General features: G+C 46.4%; 1 protein-coding gene across 1 annotated transcript in view; it reads left to right on the top strand.

Moving 5' to 3' along the window:
• CNGA3 (cyclic nucleotide gated channel subunit alpha 3) overlaps positions 1–9,570 on the top strand; it is a 63,485-nt gene extending 53,915 nt beyond the window's left edge. Inside the window, exons 6-8 of the mRNA XM_044984155.1 lie at positions 2,223–2,330; positions 5,345–5,451; positions 8,032–9,570. Coding sequence (XP_044840090.1) covers positions 2,223–2,330; positions 5,345–5,451; positions 8,032–9,443 — 1,627 coding nt within the window. The 3' untranslated portion in view covers positions 9,444–9,570. The remainder of the gene's footprint in view (positions 1–2,222; positions 2,331–5,344; positions 5,452–8,031) is intronic.
• Positions 9,571–22,176: the final 12,606 nt, after the last annotated feature.

Here is a 22,176-nt window from a genome sequence, read left to right as displayed (position 1 = left end):
CTGTCGAACCATTTCAAGTTCTAATGCCATGAAATAGATGTTTTTGATTGCCTGAATTTTAAAGAGTCAAGCAAACAAGAAACATTTCACTATAAACAAAGCAAACACTATTGTATTTACTTGCCTGATAAAGCATGCGTTAATCTCTCACAAAATCAGCCAACAGGATTTCGTACCATGCTACTGTTAATTCTGGAGCGTAGATCATGTAATACAGGTCCCATTTATACCAAATGGGTGGATGGCCTACTTGAGAAGCCCTGCCCTCTCCTCTTCTGTAGGCGCAAAACCCAGCTCTATAGCCTCCTTTATTCCACCTCAACTTCCATCCTCTAGCCTCGCTTAGCCTCGCCCAGCCTAGCCTGGTAAATTGGGAACATTGCTAAATGTTACACTGTGTTACACAGCAAGAATAAAGAAAAGAAAGAGGCAAAGGAGGAGAAAAAAGAAGAAAAAAAGGAGGAAAAGAAAGAGGAGAAAAAAGACGACAAAAAAGATGATAAAAAAAAAGAGGAGTAAGTATTACTAGTGAATGTATGGTTGTAACACACCTCCTGCACCATAGAGCCTTACATGGAGTAGTTAAGTCTTCAGAGCAAGACTCCTGCTACAGTCAGTGTTTTCCCAAGCCGCAGGGGTGTTCTTGTGTCAAAGCTATAATAAAATTTCAAATTTGAAATTGCAACTGCTCAAGGAACCTGCAGCATCTTCCCAAGCATACAGGCCTGTCCTTGGCACCTTCCCAATGTTTTGTTGCACTAACTTCAGACCAGGAGTAGCGGAAGTTCCCTAAAAGTGGGAGGGGGCCACTGCCGCCCGAACCATGGCCCCGCCCCCACACCACCCCTTTTGCCCAAGCCCCCACCCTCGCACCACCTCTTCTCCCCAAGGCCATGCCCCCACCCTGCTTCTTCCCCCAAGACCTCTCCCCCTGCTCACTCCTCTTCACCCTGTCGCTCATCCTTACAGCCCTCCACCCCCAACTGTTCTGGCACCCCTGCTTCAGGCTGAGCAGTAAAGGGAATTCAAATGATCTCTGATCACCTGAGAAGGCAAGAAATTGCCTTCTCTATCAGGCCCTATTAGTTAACAGCAGTCTCCTTTGCAAGTCTGTACAGGCTTGGTCATGGTTCAGAATATCTGTAGAATCAAGGTGGGGCACAGAACAAAAACATTATATTGATACAAATACTGACCAATTCAACATCTTCAGTTATATTTTCCATTATTTACACTACTGTGAGCAGGAGAAACTCTATTGACTTCAATGTGGTTGTGATTTCTTACATCAAGCAGGGCATTTGGCCCTTAGTGTTATGTAAATAGACAATTGTTCCCTAATTAGCAATTTATAAACTCCGTTCCCATTGATTAGGGTTGGCTTTAGTTCAATGCCATGTAAAGAAGAAAAGATGGAAAGAGAATGAGTGTTATATGTGCAGAATGAACGCTGGTTCTGAGAGGTGTGTTATAATGAATACATCACAGATGTGTATAGAGTGTGCTGTAGGTACCGTATTGCTGTAGTATCCCTAGTTAAGAATGCCACTTCTGGATGGATTCTTTCTGATCCCGGGACATAGATTCTTCTCTCTTAACCAAAGGTTTTTCTAGAGGAAGCTCAGTCAACCTCCCACAGTGTGCAGTGGGGTTTGTCCTTTCACACAAGTCTAAGATTCTTTGAAACAAACCAGAAGAGAAAAGAATGGGATTGACTTATAAGAGAAAGGGTTATTCTTTTGAGAGTGCAAAGTAGGCAATGACCTCTTTGACTCCAGGAACAGGGTTATCACAATTTTGTTGTGGTTTTTAGAAGAAATTGGTAAAAATTCTTGGCTGGTGGGAAAGGTAAATAGGTTTGTTTTCAGTTTAAAAGAAGGGTACCTATACTATGAATGTTCAGAATGGTTTTTTTTTTAATGATAGCACGTTTCAGTGTTATTTTTACATCTATGTAAATTTTTCTAGTTCCTTTTGATTTCCTTGGATTTTGGGGCATGTAGGAATAGACTGAGTCAAATGAGAAAAGCTTCAGCTGCTGTATTGAGTAATATGTGGGATTTCGGCAGGGATGGCACACCCTTTGGTGCTATGCCTTTGTCATTAACTGAGCTGCAACCATTACAATCTACTAGAAGGGTGTTCAGCCTTGGAGATCAAAAACATGACCTCCTTATGGAAATAAATTCCCCCAGTGTACCTCTGCATGTTTTACTTTTCAGGAAGAAAAAGGAGATCTTTGTGATTGATCCTTCAAGCAACCTGTACTATAGGTGGCTGACCATAATCGCAACCCCAGTATTCTATAACTGGTGTATGCTAGTGTGCAGGTATGGATTTATATTTAATGCTTATTTTAGGTTGCGGAAGGAGTGCCTGGCTTGTCTGGAACTGGAAAAGCCCACCTGATTCTTTTATTTTAATATAGTGCCCAGACTTTTTCCTCCCCATTACTACTGCTGCATTGCTCATTCACTAATTAGTTTTCTTGAGGATATGTCTTTATTTTATTTTTTTTAAAGATTTAGGACAGGGATCAGCAACCTTTGTTATGCGGCCCACCAGGGTAATCACCCTGGAGGGCCGAGCCAATTTGTTTACCTGCCGTGTCCACAGGTTCGGCCGATTGCGGCTCCCACTGGCTGTGGTTCACCATCCCAGGCCAAAGGGGGCTGTGGGAAGCGGCGGCCAGCACATCCCTCGGACTGCGCCGCTTCCCGTTGCCCCCATTGGCCTGGGACAGCGAATCATGGCCAGTGGGAGCCACGATCGGCCAAACCTGCAGATGCGGCAGGTAAACAAACCCGCCTGGCCTGCCAGAGTGCTTACCCTGGCGAGCCACTTGCCAAAGGTTGCCGATCCCTGGTTTAGGATTATGTGTCAGACATCTGTTCCAAATCCTTTTTTCTGGTTTCTGTTCTTCTAAAGTGCATGTATATAATATACATACACACCTACATATGCACACTACATATGTGGAAACGATATCTATGGGATAAAATTAAGAGTCCCGTACATATATCATGTTCTTTGGACTCCCTGCACTCTGCTCACTATTCTGTCTCTCCCGAACAGATTAAAACAGCTGCCATTACTTTCCACCTCCCACAAGTAGCCCAACAAGCCAGATAAAAGTTCTACCCCTAGCTCTCGAGGTGTAGGACAAGTGAGTACTGCATCAGTGATAGGATTATGCTAGGAGAATCTTGCCACCAATCATGGATATAAACAGGAGCTTTCTACTGTTGATGAGAGGAAATTCCAGAAAGATGGAAATTCTTTCTATGCCTTTAGCCTAAAAGGCCCCAAATTCCCTGGGCCTTAAAATCCTGATATTCTGTATAAAAATGCTATTTTAGGTGATTTTGAAGAGTGTTCTTCTCCCTCCAAGTCTGTATATTTGGACTCATGATCCTAATGAAACCTGTTGTTCCAGGCAGAGGGAGCTGAAAATATTACCAATAACATTTAAGATGTTCTCTTAAAATAGTTTTTTGGTAAAAAATGTGCCCCTCCACACACACCGGATGGGGCACTATCAAGATTTTCTCAGCATTCATTTGGAATTACCTCCAGAACTTACTGCTAAACTCATGCTGTTAAAACCTTTATATCACACCGCACCATCATGCATTTTCTTTCTTTCTCTTTCATTTTGTACAAAAAACATAGCACTCTTGTTAAAAGCTGTTTCTTCATTATGCAGTGTAGTTGTAGCCGTGTCGGTCCCAGGATATTAAAGAGACAAGGTGGATAAAGTATTATCTTTTATTGAACCAACTTCTGTGGTTGTTCTGAGAGAAACAAACTCTGGAGCCACACAGAGATCTTCTTGTTGTCTCTCTCACCAACAGGAGCTGGTCCAATAAAAGATATTACCTCACCCTCCTTGTTTCCCTTTTTTGAGGCAGCTTTAAAACTCTAACAATCCTGATACTATATTAGATTGTTTAATGTGGAATTTAATTCCTTCATAAGAGACCAGGCTGGGGACAGGCATGACTTGGAAAATAATGAGCCTTTAATGGTCCTAGCATCCATCAGGGTCCTGTCTTAGGGCAGGGGGGTGGACATGACCTCTCAAAGACCTTTCCATCCCTACATTTCTGTGATTCTATGATAGGTTGAGAAGACCTCTCCATTCTCTTTTTTTCAATTGTAAATCTCTGCTTTTGCGAAACAAAAGCTGAGAATGTACATTTCATGCTTTCTGCATTTTCATAGGAGCCCAGAGTGCTTGTCACTGAAATGTTCTTTTCTCTTCCTTCCTGGGATAGAAGTTTGATGACCGCTTGCTAGGTGCCATCAGAGGCAGTTATAGCAGAAGATGCAGTTTTACTTTTACAGATGAGGGGTTGGCTGGTAGTTATTGGATTTTATTCCAGTTTTATTTTCTCCTTAAAGGTAGCATTTAGAAGTGTACAATTTGGTTAATTCCCCATTGGATCATTCTATCTCCCTATAAAATTTCTTGGGTGTCTTTGCATACAACCCCTTTGTATAGTTTATTCATACGTCGTCTTTATGAGTTAGGATTTGTGGCCTGATGATTTTTGTCTGTCTGCCTAAAAAGTCTTTGACTGGCAGCAAGCATTCCCAAATCTGTGCCTGCAATGGCATCTGTGTGCCATCTAGTGGCTACAGTACAAAGTGACACTAAGCCAATGTATTTCTCTAGGCACCGTTACCATTTATGGAGAAACTTGTGGTGATCAATAAGGGATAGATAGACTGGTGGATGGCAAGCAAGATCAGGGAGTAGGCAGAGAAGAGTCATTTAAAGTTAGTATGAGGAATTTTGACATGGCTTTTCCTTCAGTGGCAGGAAGATATTACTGGAGTATGTGAAATGGACAATCGGACTCAGTGTATCAGAGTCATATGGGAGTGCTATGGAGGTAGATCACTTAGCCTCTGGGAGGCATGGGAGATGATGTGCCCTGTGTTATGCAGGAGCAAACCTTCTTCCAGTTGATCCAAGAATTAACTTGATGGGATCTGAATGAATTCTGTACAGTCCTCCTCTGGTTGTAGCTCTGATGCTGTGATGTGAGATCTTGAGGATCTGAGCTGAGAAAACTGATGCAGAGTAACGTGTGTGGGATGTGTGTATATATGTGAAATTTGCCCCTGCTATGTAAGACCTTTGGTTTCAGAAATATCCCATTATGTTAAGTCATTACATTTAAATTCACAGCAAATACTCCAGTGCAGACATGATGTCCATAGCCTGTGCAGTGCCAGCAACAGTTGCTAAAATGCTTTCAGAATACGCATATAGTACTCTCTGCGCCTACTTATACAAGAGGAATGAAATCTTCCGTGTCTTTGTGGTTTTTTTTAGAGCCTGTTTTGATGAGCTACAAACTAAACATATTATATTATGGGTGGTCTTGGACTATAGCTCAGATATCATCTACATACTGGACACATTCGTCAGATTCAGGACAGGTGAGTCCTCTTAGGATTTTACATTGTTTTCAGACATAACATGGGTTATGCCCTACTGGATCAGTATGCTGGTGGCCCATATAGTTCAATATCCTGTCTCCAACAGCATCTAAAACTAGATGCTTCTGAAGAAAACACAGGAAACTCTGAGGTGGGAAATTATGGAATAACCTGTGTTTAGGGAAGGCTTTTCCTATCGCCCCTCAATTACAGATTGTTATATTCCCTGTCTTATATCCCTTCCAAATTTAAAAACAAAAACAAAACAACCCTATATACTATAATGGTGGATTTTTTAAAATCCATATAAATGTTGAGTACTGTTTTTTAATCCTGCTAATGTCTTGGCATTAATGATAGTTTGTGGCAATGAATTCTACAGGTTATTTATTCTCTGTGTAAAAAAAAGTATGTCATGAGGTGACGGAGTCAGTTTGCCTGCAAGAGTGCTGTGACAGCCTCTGCTAAGAACTTTTCTCTTGCTGTGGATTTGAACCAGAACTTTAATACTATGTTCTGTGCAACCAAGCAAATGACATGAGTAAAATGGTGACAACAGTTGCAGGAGGGAGGTAAAATCTGCTATTGCCGTGGGAGATATTTAAACAATTCACAGCAGAAAGTAAACTCAGCCTCCTTATCATAAATATATTTAAAATAAATATATTTAAAATATAGATTAGTTTTTCATATTGTGTCACGTATTTGTCTGCATCACTAAGCCCGGGTTATTCACTTAAATCGGGAGAGGAGTATTGGTCTTGTGGTTAAGGCTAGCACTGGATTGCAACTTTCTAGAGTGCAGTTCCCAGTTCTGCCACAGACTTGCTGTGCGACCTGGAGCAGGTCACTTAGGGTATGTCCACACTGCTATTAAAAGCCCGCGGCTGGCCTATGCCAGCTGACTCAGGCTCATGGGGCTTGTCCTCGTGGGGCTGTTTAATTGCAGTGTATAGATGTTCAGGTTCAGGCTGGATCATGGGCTATAGGATCCTGCGAGCATAGGCGGCAGGTTATATGGGCTCGAGGTGCCCGAGCATTCAGGGCTGGGGGCTGTGCTCCACCAATATTTGGAGCTGGGTCTCTCCCCTGGCCCCCGTGGGTCTTCCACCCACCCCCCACCCCGCCGTGTCCCTGCCTGAAAGAAAGTGGCGGGTGCCTCTCCCGTGCCTACTTGTGCTGCCGGAATAGCACATTCCTATGAGGAGCGGCTCCCAGCAGAACTGCTGTCTGCTGCCTCAGGGTCCTAGCACCCCCCATCTCCTAATGGCAGGGCAGGTTGCCCTTACCCTGCCCTTCCGACCTAGCCCTGAGCCTCTCCAATGCCCCAAACCCCTCATCCCCAGCCAGAGCCTCATCCCCCCACACCCTAATCCTCTGCCCCAACCCTGAGCCCCCTCCTGCATCATGAACCCCTCAGCCTCAGCCCTAGCGACAGCCCTCACCCCTGCACTCCCTCCTATCCCACCCCCTCCCAGAATATGCACCCTTCCCCCTTCCCACACACCCCTTCTCACCCACAAACTCCCTCCCAGAGCCTGCACCCCTCACCCCCTCCTACGCCCCCAGCCCCAGCCCAGAGCCTGGACCCAAACTCCGTCCCAAAGCCTGCACCCCTCACCCCCTCCTGTACCCTAATCCTCAGCCCAGGACCTGCACCCCAGACCTCCCCCCCCAAAACCCCCTCCCAGAGCCTTAGGCAGGTGGGGACGGAGTTTGGGGGGGTGGGTTCTGGGCACCACCAAAATTTCTACAAACTTGCCACCCATGCCTGCGAGGGGTGATGGTCCCAGAACTTGGGCTCCAGCCCAAGCCCTAATGCTTACACTGCAATTAAACAGCACCCTAGCATGAGCCCTGCAAGTCCGAGTCAGCTGGCATAGGCCAGCTGTGGATGTTTAATTGTAGTGTAGACATACGTTTAGAGACTGATTTTGCTGTCCTTACACTGAAGAGCATCTTAATCCATAGACTTCAGTGAGACTAATCATGGAATAAAGTGCTACTCAGCATGAGAAAGAGTATCAGAATCTGGCCCTTAATCTCTGTTAACATTGCGGGAGGGTGGGGTAATAATGCTCCCATTCATGGTGTGGCTTATCTGTTTGGACCCTGATCCTGCAATGAGATCTGCAGAGATAGAACCAACACCCACATGGAGCTATACTGACTTCATTAGGGCTCCATGTTTCAGTGGTCCAAATAATTGTCTTTGTGAGTTTGGGGCCTTTATACTGTAAGCTCGTTGGGGGCATGTACTGTCTCTTAATGTATATCGAATGTTTATCACAATGGCCCTCTAGTCTTGGTTGAGGTCTCTATGTGTTATTGTAATTCTACTGCTACTACTAAATATAAAGCTTATACAATATCTTTTTATGAACTATACTAGAAACCTATGGAAAGTACATTAATGTCCATATATATTATAAGTTTGAAATGCAATAATGTCTTCAGTATTGGCAAGCAAATAGGAATCCTTCAGGCATAAGCTGCAGCCTGTTTCTGACTAATTATAGGTTTGTGGTCCATCTTCTAATGTATTATAACAAAAAACGGTTATTTTTTTATTCTTTTAAGGCTTTCTTGAACAAGGATTACTAGTCCAAGATGAAAAGAAACTAAGACTACATTACACTACTACCGTACAGTTCAGATTAGATATGCTCTCTCTTTTACCAACAGACCTGGCATATTTAAAACTTGGGTTGAACTACCCTGAACTACGGTTTAACCGCTTGCTGAGGTTTGCCAGGTTATTTGAGTTTTTTGACCGCACAGAAACCAGGACAAACTATCCAAATATGTTTCGGATTGGAAATCTTGTCTTGTACATTCTTATCATCATCCACTGGAATGCATGCATATATTTTGCAATTTCAAAGGTTATTGGGTTTGGAACTGACTCCTGGGTCTATCCCAATGTGTCCCATCCAGAATATGGACGTCTGTCCAGAAAGTATATTTACTGTTTGTATTGGTCAACTCTGACACTGACGACAATTGGAGAAACACCGCCTCCTGTGAAAGATGAAGAGTATCTCTTTGTGGTCATTGACTTCTTGGTAGGTGTGCTGATCTTCGCTACTATTGTTGGTAACGTAGGCTCTATGATTTCCAACATGAATGCCTCCAGGGCAGATTTCCAGGCCAAAATTGATTCCATAAAACAGTATATGCATTTCCGAAAGGTGACAAAGGATTTGGAGGCCAGGGTCATTAAGTGGTTTGATTACCTTTGGACCAATAAGAAAACAGTAGATGAGAAGGAAGTTCTTAAAAACCTGCCTGACAAACTTAAGGCTGAAATTGCTATCAATGTCCATCTGGACACGCTAAAGAAAGTGCGTATCTTCCAGGATTGTGAAGCTGGGCTTCTTATTGAGCTGGTGCTGAAGCTGAGACCTACAGTCTTTAGTCCTGGAGATTACATTTGCAAAAAGGGGGATATTGGGAGAGAAATGTACATCATTAAGGAGGGGAAGTTGGCTGTGGTGGCAGATGATGGCATAACACAGTTTGTTGTCCTAAGCGATGGCAGCTACTTTGGAGAAATCAGCATCTTAAACATCAAAGGTAGCAAATCTGGTAACAGACGGACAGCCAACATCAGGAGCATTGGTTATTCCGATCTGTTCTGTTTGTCCAAAGATGATTTGATGGAAGCCCTCACTGAATATCCTGATGCCAAAAAGGCATTGGAAGAGAAAGGGCGGCAAATTCTGATGAAAGACAATTTAATAGATGAGGAGGCGGCAAAAGCAGGAGCTGACCCTAAAGACTTGGAAGAAAAAGTAGAAAGACTTGAAAGCACTCTGGACAATCTACAGACTAGGTTTGCTAGGCTCATGGCAGAATACAACTCAACCCAACTCAAAGTAAAGCAGAGACTCACCAAAGTGGAAAACAAAATGAAGAAATATGGAAGTGGCTTCTTATCTGACGGAGGGGAAGAATCTATAAAAACTGAAGAAGTGGAGAAAAAGAATTAATAGTTCATTTATATTTACTCATTTAATCTAGAATATTTCAGCATGTAAAGCCATAAATATATATATATATATATATAAACATATTATATATGTGAAAACACTCTCACACACACACAATTATTTTTATATGGACTCCAAGAGAATGGTTTTTAGAGTTTTTAACTAAAGCAATATTTTCTTGTAAATAGGAAATTGTTACTTTTTATCTTGTTTTTAGGAGGAGACTTTGGATTGTCATTTGGGTCTTTTTTTGTACTGATGACATGTTTCTTACAAGTCATGCTCAGATTATCTTTAATGTGGTATGTATAGATCTTTACACATTTAATTGTTGTTTATCTCTTTCCATGCTCTGGTTGAAGGAATCATGTGTAAAGTAATGGACTCTTCCAGAAAGAGGAGATAGATCTGTATTAATAATTAACTATGCTATGTCCACACCCTCTACCTTGGTAGCCTAGTAACCTACTAAATCCATGTAGTAAATCCAGACTGCCCAAAATCTATATTCTTTCACAACAATGTTAAGGAACCTACAGGAAAGGCCTGTCTTGGCTATATAATCTGTTACATGCTATGAAATACCCAGGTACTTGAATGCTACAGATCTCGAAATGACTCCTTTCAACTGTGCTGTGCTGTGGTCATTGGAAAGTCCTTATAGAGCAACCAATGGTGCTTAACCTTCTGCTTTTATATAGAGGGCCTGTTCTCCATCCCCTAGGATTTCATCTGACTTTTGGGGCAGAACTGCTGACTATAATGCATGGGGGTAACCCCTATTGAATAATTTGAGGGAAATTGTGTGAGGGGGGAGCAGATTTTTCTGCTCTGATCCTTCACCCAGATCTCCATCTGCAAGTATTTCTGCAGGGGAGGAAGATCCTGGATCCTGTTAGGAGGCCTTTCCTGATATTAAGCCTAAGGTTTCCTTCTCTTTTTATTTTATTACTCCTGTTATAACCCCCTCATGCCAGCCTAAAGAATTCCTCTCCCTTCTTGGAATTTACGGCTTTCAGATATCTGTTACCATGGCACCACGTCAGCATTACTGAGCTAAGCTAGACAAAATTTACTCTTAATTTTCCTCAAGACAGCCCCTTCAGGCCCCTAACCATTCTGGTTGCTCTTCTCTGAACTTTCTCTAGGTTGTCACTTGTCTTTCCGGTAAATTTCTGCCCTGAACTGAATGCATCATCCCAAGTGCAATCACACTGGCAGGCAAAATTGTATTGAGGATTTTTACTGCCACATCACTAGGGCCCTACCATGAAATCTGGCTATTGTAGGGATAGGGAGCTCCTACCATGTGCTGACCTCCAGCTCCATATCAATGCACATAACAAAATTCATGTGGTGGGGGTGGGGCCAAAGGATTCGGAGTGTGGGAGGGGGCTCGGCTGGGGTAGAGGGTTGGGGTGCAGGGGGTGAGGGCTCTGGCTGGGGATGGAGGCTCAGGATGAGGGGTCTGAGGGTGCAGTGGGGCTCCCTGGGCTATGGTGGGGAGAGAGGACTCCCCCCCCAGCTCTCCCCACAGTAACACCTGGGCTGGGGGGGAAAGAGGGGGCAGCACCTTTTCCCCGGCTGTGGCAGGTCCGGGGCTGGTCTGGCTCTGGGTCGGGGCCATCTCTCCCCACTGCAGCCCTAAGCGCCTGCACGGCACTTAATCCCGGACACACAGCTTAGAGGGAATTTAGCCCAGTGGCCCCTGACTCCATCCCTGGCAGAAGCCATGGGGTGGCAGGGGAAGCCCCAGCGCCTGATCCTGCTTTCCAGCAGAAGCACCGGGTGGCTGGGATGGGAGGAGCCCCATCACTCCCACCCTGGTCCCCCACAGAAGCACAGGGGTGGCGGGGAAAGCCCTAGCACCTGAAACCCCTTTGCAGCCCTGGGACTGGAGGAGCTCTCACTCCTTGCTGCAGCCCTGGGCCATGGCGCGGACAGAGCTTCTCCGGTCTTGGAGCCACAGTGGGGCAGGGAGCAGAAAGGAGCAAACAGGTTGCAGGGCTGCTGTGGGGAGGGCAGAATGGGGGGACCCTGGGTGGAATCGGCACACAGGGGTGGGGCTGTGGGTGGGACTGCACGTGGAAGGGGCGGCACGGGGGTGGGGGCACAGGCAGAAGGGGTGGGGAGGGGCCGTGACTTGCTCTAGTCCAGGTCCCCAGGAAACCTTAATGCAGCTCTGCCAGGGGAGGTGGGTCTAACCCGGCTCTGGGAGCAGTCCCTGCAGAGGAAGAGGAAGTCCCAGCCCTGTTGGAACTAGCAGCTGGAGCCCGGCACACGGTAGGAGCCCCCAGGTGGGGCACCCACTGCCCTGCCCTGTCCTGCCCCACCCCAGCTCAGGGCCCAGCACTCGGGGGCTAAAAGGACCTTGAGCTGGCTGGGGTTGGAGGACCATGGTGTCCCCCTAACCATGGGGTACTGGGCGATTGCCCACCTGTAAGGCCACCCCTTCCCCCCCCAAAGTGAGCCCCCCCCCGACCCTGCGACCCTCATTTTTGTTCTGCTGCTGACACCAGCACTGGCTGTAGAGCAGGGAGCCCAGCTGGCAGCCACCACTCTCCAGCTGCCCAGCTCTGAGCACAGAGGTGAGGGTAGCAATCCTGTGACCCTCTTTTGGGACCCCCATGGTCACAACACTGACATTTCAGATGTAAATATCTGAAACTGTTAAACTGACTATTTTAAAAATCCTGTAACCGTGAAATTGACCAAAATGAGCCATGAATTTAGTAGGGCCCTGCAAATCCCATTGCAAACTCATGGCTACTACCCTACACTGTGTTCCTCCCCTGGAGCTTCTTTTAGCATGACTACTTCTCAGATTTCTGTCTCTCCCATTGGGTGTGCTTTGGATTATTCCCCCCAAATGCATTAGTTTGCTTTTCTCCCTTTAGCCTCATTTTTGTATTTTCTGCTCATGTCCTGAATAGCTCTCGTTTTCCTGTATTATTTCTCTGTTCTCACTGGCATTTGCAGCCCCTCCAAATATAATGTGAATACTTGTCCCCACTGAAGTTAATGGCAAAAGTTCTTTATCGAGCACAGGATTTCATCTTCAGTGTTATCGAAAATTTTATTAACCTGCAGTTTATTTACTCCCCAGCTTCCTCTCAGCTCTAAATCCCATTGATTAGACAACTCATTATGGTTTTGCCATTATGTCTCAGATCTATTGAATTTCAAATAAAAGCAGCTGACAAGATAGATTCTGTGCTCAGTGAGATGCCTATCTGTGTTGTTATTCTCCATAAGTTGTTTCAGGGGACACCAGGCAGGTCTACGCTACCTCTTAAGTCAATCTAACTTACATCGCTCGGGGTGTGAGATGCTTTCCCGCCAATATAGCTTACACTTCTCGCCGAGGTGGAGTAATTACAGCATCGATGTAGTGCTGTAGTGTAGACTTGCCCTAGGAAACATGTAATAATCATTATTCAGAGAAGTGGAAAGTTTCCCTTTTGCCAGGCAAAATAGATTCCCTGACAGATAAGCAGGGCACCTTGAGCATTGCCACTGCAGCAACAGAAACATAAATTTACTATCTGATGCTCGTAATAGTTCAGAGTTTCCCCTTCCTCAGCTCTTCAGTTGAGACATTACATTTAGCCTGTATTATTCTCTACTTATTTTAATAGCTGTGGCATGAAAGTGCTTTCAGCTTCAATCTTGTCTATCTCTGTGTTGTTACTGTTCCATTAATGCTTTCTCTCTCTGACATGCACAGCTGTGGCCCATAAAAGTTTGACTCTTTAATACGTCGTGATGATAAAATCAATTGTGGAACAAATGTGGCCTCTGAAATCATATTAAGAAGCTGTTACTCTTTCCTTTCTTTCGCCCCAGGAATTTTATGGGGCTCTAGGAGAAACATCACACACATTGCCGCTTGTGAACTCGTTCAGTGTCACCTTAATGAAGGTAGCCAAATGTAACTTTGAGGTTCTACTGCTGACAGAGGCTTGCTTTATTTCTGGAAACACATTTTATAACTCTACATCCTTTTGCAAATTAGAAGCAACTTCATTACCCTTGTGGATGAGTGATCTAAGCTTCCTAGTGTCCATGTGGGGTGTCAACGTTCCCAGCAGAGCTGTGCCAACAGTACAATTGCTGTAGCTGACCCTGAACTGGGGTGGAGCTTGCCCAGACCAAACTAGACAGAGACAGTTAGATTCTTCAGCGCCTGGCACAGTGTGTAAATGACTACACTGTGTAGTCATTTACACCTGGGCAAAGTGGATGTAACATGCTACACCTCAGAGTTGACAGTGGTTTACGCCCTCTGTGTCCAAGTGTCAATGACTACACTAAGGGCAAGGCAGGGAAAAAACAAGGGCCTGTGAAACTTCCTAGAGTCAGCCAGTCTTTTCCCACAGGTGTGTTCCTTGAAATAAACAAGGTGTGGCTCATAGTAATGTAACTGTTATCTCACTAGTATGTGTTATAGGGTTCAGAGGGTTTCAGACTACAGCTATCCTACATAAAGAAACCTGTACAGTCAAGTGGGAGTGGGCGGGGGGTGGGGAGAGTAGGACGGCATTGAGTTTGATGTTCACTTGGTATTCATTTATCAATATTGATACTGTTTTCAGATGCTATCAAATTTGTGACAGAAACAACAAAAAAGCCTAGGCCTGGTCTACACTGTTGGGGGGGGGGGTCGAACTAAGGTACGCAACTTCAGCTATGCTAATAGCGTAGCTGAAGTCAAACTACCTTAGTTCGAACTACTTACCCGTCCTCACGGTGCGGGATCGACGTCCGCGGCTCCCCCGTGGACTCCGCCACCGCCGTTCGCGGTGGTGGAGTTCCGGAGTCGACGGGAGCGCGTTCGGAGTTCGATATATCGCGTCTAGATGAGACGCGATATATCGAACTCTGAGACGTCGATTGCTACCCGCCGATCCGGGTGGGTAGTATGGACGTACCCCTAGCAATTCAAAATGAAGGCACACACTATGTCCCTAACAGCTGCTGTTCTGTTCCAAAAAGAGAAAGATGACCAAGAGTGTGGCTGAAGGGTGACAGTCTGAATGCCGGATTTCCCTGCGCTTGACAGTTTGTTTAAACAGCCCATGCGCTAGGCCCAGATCCTCAGAGGTATTAAGGTGCCTAACACCCATTTGCATCACTCAGGCCCATTGAAATCAGTGGGCATTAGGTGCCTAAATGCCTTTGAGAATCTGGGCGTTACTGTCTGTGTATTTTTTAAGTCAGTCACAGAAGTTTGAAAATATTCAATTATTTACCCAAACCCTTCCTCTGTTCTGGCCTAGTGAGTAAAGATGGATTTGTCCAGTTTTGTAAAGTATATGTATTTATTTGTTATATAATTAATGTTTTCAAAAGAATGCATATTATTTACCTGATAGACCAGAACAGCTTTATCTGTCAGGTAATTGTCTATTGCTCCCCCCGCTTCCTCTCCCCAATATAGTCTATTACTCGTTTGGAACCACAAGAACTGTGTTTGATACTCTGCTGATGTCATTCACTTTTAAATGCATAATTTTTGGTGTGATTGGTATTGCATCCTTTGTGGTCTTTCATGGCAAATCCGTAGTTAGCTCTGTATTCCTCCTTAGTATGGATACAGTATGTGTGTGAAAATATTCTGAGGGCTTGGCTACACTGGAGAGTTGCAGCGCTGGTGGTGGCTTTACAGCACTGCAACTCACTCACCGTCCACACCTGCAAGGCACATACAGCACTGTCTCCCTGGCTACAGCGCTGGCTGTACTCCACATCTGCCAGGGGAATAACGACTGCAGCACTGGTGCTGCAGTGCTGGAGTGCCAGTATAAACAGTGATTAATCTTACTACGCTGTAACTGACCTCCAGAATTTTCCCATAATGCTTTTAACTAAAGAACTCTGTTTGTTTTGTTATGATGCCTCTCTTTGTTTTGTTGTGAACTCGGGGCTCCCAGAGCTGCTTATCTAAAAAACAAACACAGCTCCTGTTTGCTGTGAATGAGGCAGGCAGGGGGATGAATGTCCACAGCCTAGTGTTTGCTTGAGGAGAGAAACAGCACGGCGGGGGGAGGGAGTCCGTCCGCATTTAAGAGTGAATGAGGGGTTGGGGAAATGGTCAGAATTTGCAAGGCAGGGAGCTGACAGTGTTGGCTCCAAAAATCCACACTCTCTCTCTCCCCCACGCTCCCTGTCACACTCCACCCCACCCCCCTCTTTTGAAAAGCACATTGCAGCCACTTGAACACTGGGATAGCTGCCCATAATGCACCACTCCCAACACCGCTGCAAATGCTGCAAATGTGGCCACACTGCAGCGCTGGTAGCTGTCAGTGTGGCCACACTCCAGCGCTTTCCCTACACAGCTGTACGAAGACAGCTGTAACTCCCAGCGCTGCACACCTGCAAGTGTAGCCAAGCCCTGAGTAATGTTCATGCATCTCAGCATATTTCCTGTTGTTAATACTGTTGCCATTTTAAATTAAAAAAATATATGAAGTCTGTGTTATGGGATAAGACCCAGCAAACTTTCACTTTGAGAAAGGCTTTAAAGTGATAGGAAAACACGATGAAACTGGTGCAGTCCTGATTTTAGTTTGCACTTCTTTTAAACAAAAAGCTGTAATCACCAAGGCCCCGATCCTGCAGTTGGATGCATGTGAGCAGACTAGGGAGCCTGTGTAAGTCCAGTAACAGGAGCAGGACCCCAAAATGCTCCTGATTTAGTATGTAATAGGATTCAGCCCTAAGGGCATTTTCACGGCTAATAAGACAAAGACTAGCACAATCCTAGCTGTAGTTTCACCTGATGTTTTACTAGCTTTAGGCTCTGCCAGCACTACCAATTTTAGCAAATTAGCCAGCTGGTGGCATGGCTGCCTGTAAATATGGTTTGTCTGCAAACAGTGAGTGGTTAATAGGAAGCTGGGCAGTTAGCTGTGTTTTGCCCCTACTGTAGTGTGGTGGCACATGCTGTCTTCCCTTAACTAGACACTTTTTGCAGCATAGGCAGTACCTGCCCTGCCCCCTGTATCCCAAAAGTCCCTGCATAGCCAAAATAGCTGGTCCTCCTCAACCCTTCTCTGTGTGGCAAGACACCCCAGAGCGCTGTCCTTGCAGGGAGAACATGAACATGACAAGAGCCTTCCAGATGGGTAACAGGGGAGCTGCCACTTTGCTTTTTTCTGGATGGAAAAATCCTTTTTATTTTTCAAAACTGAAATTATCCCAAGGAAAATGTTCACAAAAAGGGTGTTTTTCATTGGAAAGTCATTCCGACAAAAAATTCATGATGAGCTCTAGTTACTAACTACTGACCAATGGTGTGAAGCTCAGATAATGTCTGTAAAGCCCTTTTGAACAGAACCCCCCTCCCCCTCCAAGGGTACAAAGTATTATTGTTATGTGTCTTTACCCACAAAAGCTTATGCTCCAATACATCTGTTAGTCTAAAAGGTGTCACAGGACTCTCTGTTGCTTAGTATTATTGTTGTTACTGTTGTGTAATTTCCAACATCCCAGCATTTAATGATAAATTAGTCACTTTAATTGGCCAGGTGAAGTGAGGCTCTATACACAACTTCATGGCATTTCCCTGTTTGGATGAACAGTGATAACTTTTGAAAGCTGCATCTGATTGTCATCATGTCTCAGTGGGTCACAGCTGAGGATGCCAGACTGAGGACAAAGTGCTGAGGAACAGGGCAGACTCGCCCCTAGACTGGTGGTTATTCTAGCATTAGACTATACCAAGCCAGTAACAAATGTAAACTTCTGTCTCACCACACCGGTTATCAAGAAATCAAAAATGCAGTCTCCTTACCCATCCCAGCCCTTATTTCACCCCAGGCACTAGACTTTCTGATGAGTGGTTACTGAAAACCAGTGTCATCAAACAAAGGGTTCTTCTGATCTCAAGAGATCAGCCACAGAGCCAGGTCAACTCAGAACCTACCCAATAGTCACACTGCTGCCAATCCTTTAGTAACTAAAGCTAAAGGTTTATTTATAAGAAAAAAGAAGAAGAGAGTTAAAATGGTTAATAGACTGTATACATACAGGTTTCAGAGTAGCAGCCGTGTTAGTCTGTATATGCAAAAAGAACAGGAGTACTTGTGGCACCTTGGAGACTAACAAATGTATTTGAGCATAAGTTTTCGTGGGCTACAGCATCTGATGAAGTGAGCTGTAGCCCACGAACACTTATGCTCAAATAAATGTGTTAGTCTCTAAGGTGCCACAAGTACTCCTGTTCTTTTTGCGGATACATACAATCATTGCAAAGTTTTTGTAGCAGTGATGTTACAGTCTGCTGGCTTGTAAAGTCTCTGGGAACTGCCAAAAGATTGGAAGGTCCTCAGTCCAGAGATTGGAATGCTCCTTAGAGTTGTAAGTCCATAGTCCAGAGAATCAGAGCAGGAGAGAGGCACCATGGAAATGATACAAGTGTCTTTTATATCCTCTGCCATGTGGATGGAATTTTACTGTCCCAAACAAACGCCCAGCACTGTTCATGGAAAAGTACAGGGGCAAGATGGAATCCAGGGTCACATGAGTGTGTCATATTAGCAGGCCATATGCCCTTACATCGCTTGCTGGCTAACAGCGGCAGCCACTAGCCACTTGGAGGCTAAAGTGTCCACAGGAAGACATGCTGGGTGGGACATTTATTCTGTGGCCCACTGTGAGAGAGAATTGTCTTTGCGGGGGGCCATCAACACAAAGCTGTCTGACTTCAATGTGGATTTTACTCCCAGGAACAAATGCATTTGCAATACAGCAGTGTTGCTCAAACTGGCGTCGCCGCTTGTGTAGGGAAAGCCCCTGGTGGGCTGGGCTGGTTGTTTACCTGCCCCGTCCGCAGGTCCGGCCGATGGCAGCTCCCACTGGCCGTGGTTTGCTGCTGCAGGCCAATGGGGGCTGCTGGAAGCGGCGGCCAGTAAGTCCCTTGGCCCACACCGCTTCCAGCAGCTCCCATTGGCCTGGAGCAGCGAACCACGGCCAGTGGGAGCTGCCATCGGCCGGACCTGCGGACGGGGCAGGTAAACAAACTGGCCCAGCCCACCAGGGGCTGAACAAGCAGCAACCCCAGTTTGAGAAAAAGTGGGATACAGATATATAGCCACTATTCATAACTTCAGGTACAGTGGTGATACATGGATAATCATCTTTAGCAAATCATAACTTTTCCATTGACACCTTACCTGATATACTTTGTACACGTTTTGTTACAATTGTCTAACAGTGGAAATATTAATGCTATAAATGGTCATATTTCCATCATACAGCATCATCCTAATCAATTCCAATATTCCAAGAAATGTTCTAGCCATCAGGGGGCAGAACCCTACTGATTTTGGTGGAAAATCAGAACCCTCCCCCCAGTATCTCGTTAGCAGACCCATCAAATTCAACCAGCTCTGTCTGCAATCGTCTATAGAACAAAACAACAAAAATATCTACTAGCACTAGAGAGATTCAGGGAGCCCCAGTGTGTGCAATGAGATTGGCCTATAAAAGCAACAGAGCGTGTGACCCTTTGTTAATGGTAAAAAATGACCACCACTCCCTTCCAAGCACTCATTCCCTTTCCTATCCCCCTGCCACCAAGCTGGCCTGACTAATGGGACAGGAGGTGTGACTGGACCAGATCTATGCTAGTAGAGTGGCTTCTAGCAGAGTGTGTGCGGCATTCATGGCATACACACAGAGACGGTAGATTAAAAACATAAAATATTCTTTCTGGAAGGTTGAATGTTACCTACTTTATTTCTTAGACACCAGAATTCTACCACATTGCAACCAAAACCAGAGCAAGAGAAAGCAGGTGGTTCTCTAAGGTCTTGTCTACACTACAGAGTTTTGTTGGCAAAAGGCAGCTTTTCTTGCCAAAACTGTGGAGCTGTACACACTGCAATGGTCCCTCTGCAACTGACAAAATAAAACTAAAAGACAAGAGGCATAGAGTTTTTTGCGGCAAAGTTATATCACCAAAGTATCAGTGTAGACATTGTACTTGGTTATGTCACTTTAAAAGCCCAGGAATTTTTGAAATTCCACTTTCTGTTTGCTCAGCGTGGACAGCTCACATCGCATCTTCCCAGCTGACCATGGCGGCCACACATAGCAAACGCTTTCCCACTGGGAGCACACCAGAGTTGCTGGATCTGCTGGCTCTGTGGGGAGAGGAGGCTGGGCAGTCTCAGCTCCTCACCAGCTGTAGGAACATCGATACCTACGGGCAGATTGTTTGTGGCATGTTGGACAAGGGCTATGACCAGGATGTGCCTTCCAACAACTCCCAGCTGTCAAGGTTAGAGACTCCGCCTGAAGCTGTCTTTTGGTGGTGGTGGGGGGAGGGGCCAGGAAATCAGCACATGTGTAGGCTCCACTCCTAAAAATTAGGAACTCTCGGCAGCCACCCTAACAGGAGTCCTGGCTCACACTGGTATAATAGAGGTAGGGTTGCCAGGCATCTGGTTTTAGACCGGAATGTCCGGTCAAAAAGGGACCCTGGCGGCTCCGGTCAGCACTGCTGACCAGGCGATTAAAAGTCCAATCAGCAGTGTAGTGGGGCTAAGGCAGGCTCCCTGCCTTCTGTGGCTCTGTGTGGCTCCCGGAAGCAGTGGCATGTCCTCCCGCCAGCTCCGCACGCTACCCCCGCCCCAAGTGCCGGCTCTGCAACACCTATTGGCTGGGAACCACAGCCAATGAAAGCTGTGCCACCACGTAGAGCTGGGGGTGGGGGAGATGCTGCTACTTCCAGGAGCTGCTTGAAGTAAGCACCGCCCAGAGCCTGCACCCCTGAACCCCTCCATGCCCCAACCCCCTGACCCAGCCCGAAGCACCCTCCTTCACCCAAACATCTCATCTCCAGCCCTACTCTAGAGTCTGCACCCCTCACCCCCGCACCGCCGGCCCCAGCCTGGAGCCCCTTCCCAGACTCTGAACACCTGAGCCCCAGCCAGAGCCCTCGCCTGCCTCCCAAATCCCTCATCCCCTGCCCCGCAACCCCAGCCAGAGCACTCACCCCTCCCACCTGCCCCTCTACCCCCTTGCCCCAGCCTGGACCCCCCTCCCGCACCCTGAAACACTTATTTCTGGCCCCCACTGCAGAGCCCAAACTCTCACCCCAGCGGGTGCCCTCATCCCCACACCCTCCAACCCCCCGAACCAGCCCATTGAAAGTGAGAGAGTGAGGGTGGGGCGAGCAAGCAACAGCCGGCAGGGGGATGGAGAGAAGGGACAGGGCCTCAGAGGAGCGGTGGGGCAGTGGGCGGGGCGTGTTCAGTTTTGTGCAAGTAGAAAGTTGGCAACCTAAACAGAGGGCCGGCTGTGGACTGGTCTAGTTCTGTTACTGCTCCAGCACACTGGGCAGGGGCAACCATGGAGCAAGTGCTGTGAGCCCAAGTGCAGAACAATGCTAGTGAGCTATAAATGGCTCTGTGTGTGTGGCTGGTGGGGGTAGGGGTGTAACTCAAAGAAACATGGGATGCCTCCGCAACACTGAGTCCCAGGTGGAAACTTCCCCCCCACTTTGACAACAATCTCAGGCTGTGTGATTTCCCCGCCCATCAAACACCACTGACAGCAGCACTCATCAAAACTGGTACAGTGCCTGTGGGCCATTTCAGCTGGTAAAGGCCCTTGGTCCTGGGTTTATGCCCAGATTAGGGAGGAAACAGGTTGCTTTAAAACAGCCTTGTTCTGAGGCCCTTGGGGTGCCCATCTGTGCTGTCACAACTAAGTGTGTCCCTCTTGCAACTAAATCATTTTGTCTCCAATGTTGTGTTACATCATCATGCCTATGCTGCTGCTGTGTTAACGCGTCAGTTTGTTTCTACACGACCAAGCTATTAAACTAAGCAAATACTTTTTTATTACAGAGGGGGCCAGTGATGCAAGTAGTTGGAGTTCTGCTTCTACCCCGCAGGCATTTCCTAGCACTAGCTCTTGCTTTTAAGCCAGCCACATGAAAGACAACTGTGATTAAGCAAATAGGCCCCGAGGTGATACTGCTGTTCAGCCTAAACCTTTACAGCCTTAACTCCAAACCCTCTGCTGCATGCGCCATCCCGGGAGGCATGTTGCTGTGTTTTTATGTTTCCCTCAGTAACAGCAGGCAGCACCGTGCCAGGCTCGCGTGTGAACCACGCCTCACTGAGTGCAGCGGCATGAGCATTGTCTGGCGGGGGCACTGCCCCTCCCCTGACAGCTGTTGGTGCTGCTACATAGCAACAAAACATTCCATCCTTTCGGAGCTCCCCAAATCTCTTCCCGCGCTGGCCTCGCGTGTCAGGAGGAAACGTTCGTTCACGTTGCCATGCGTCACACTGGCAATATCACGTCTGTCCCCACCCAACCGAGCTAGACCTGAGTGCACCCTAGAGGGGCTTACAACATAAATTAGACCTAATAAGGAGGACTAACAAGAGAGTAGGGAGCTGTGTGTGGCCAGATGGACGCTTATGGGTAGAGCCCTGCCCAGTCCAAGGTCCAGTCTGGACAATTTCACAGCTGCAGGATTTGAAACTTAGTCAATTTCATGTATTCAGCTGTTTACATCTGAAACTTCAGTGGTGTAACCCTGAGGTTCTGACCCAAAAGATGGTTATGGGGGAGTGCAAAGCTGTGTGTGTGTGTGTGTGTGTGTGTGTGTGTGTGTGTGTGTGTGTGATTGCCACCCTCACTTCAGCACTCTACCTCCAGCAAGCGCCTGCGGGTAGGTACCCAGAGGTGGGGCTGCTCTTCCCTCGAG

Source organism: Mauremys mutica, chromosome 1 (genome assembly GCF_020497125.1).
Source record: "Mauremys mutica isolate MM-2020 ecotype Southern chromosome 1, ASM2049712v1, whole genome shotgun sequence".
Lineage (NCBI taxonomy): Eukaryota > Metazoa > Chordata > Testudines > Geoemydidae > Mauremys > Mauremys mutica.
Note: the sequence above shows the minus strand (reverse complement) of the source record. Positions and strands in the feature narration are given on the sequence as shown.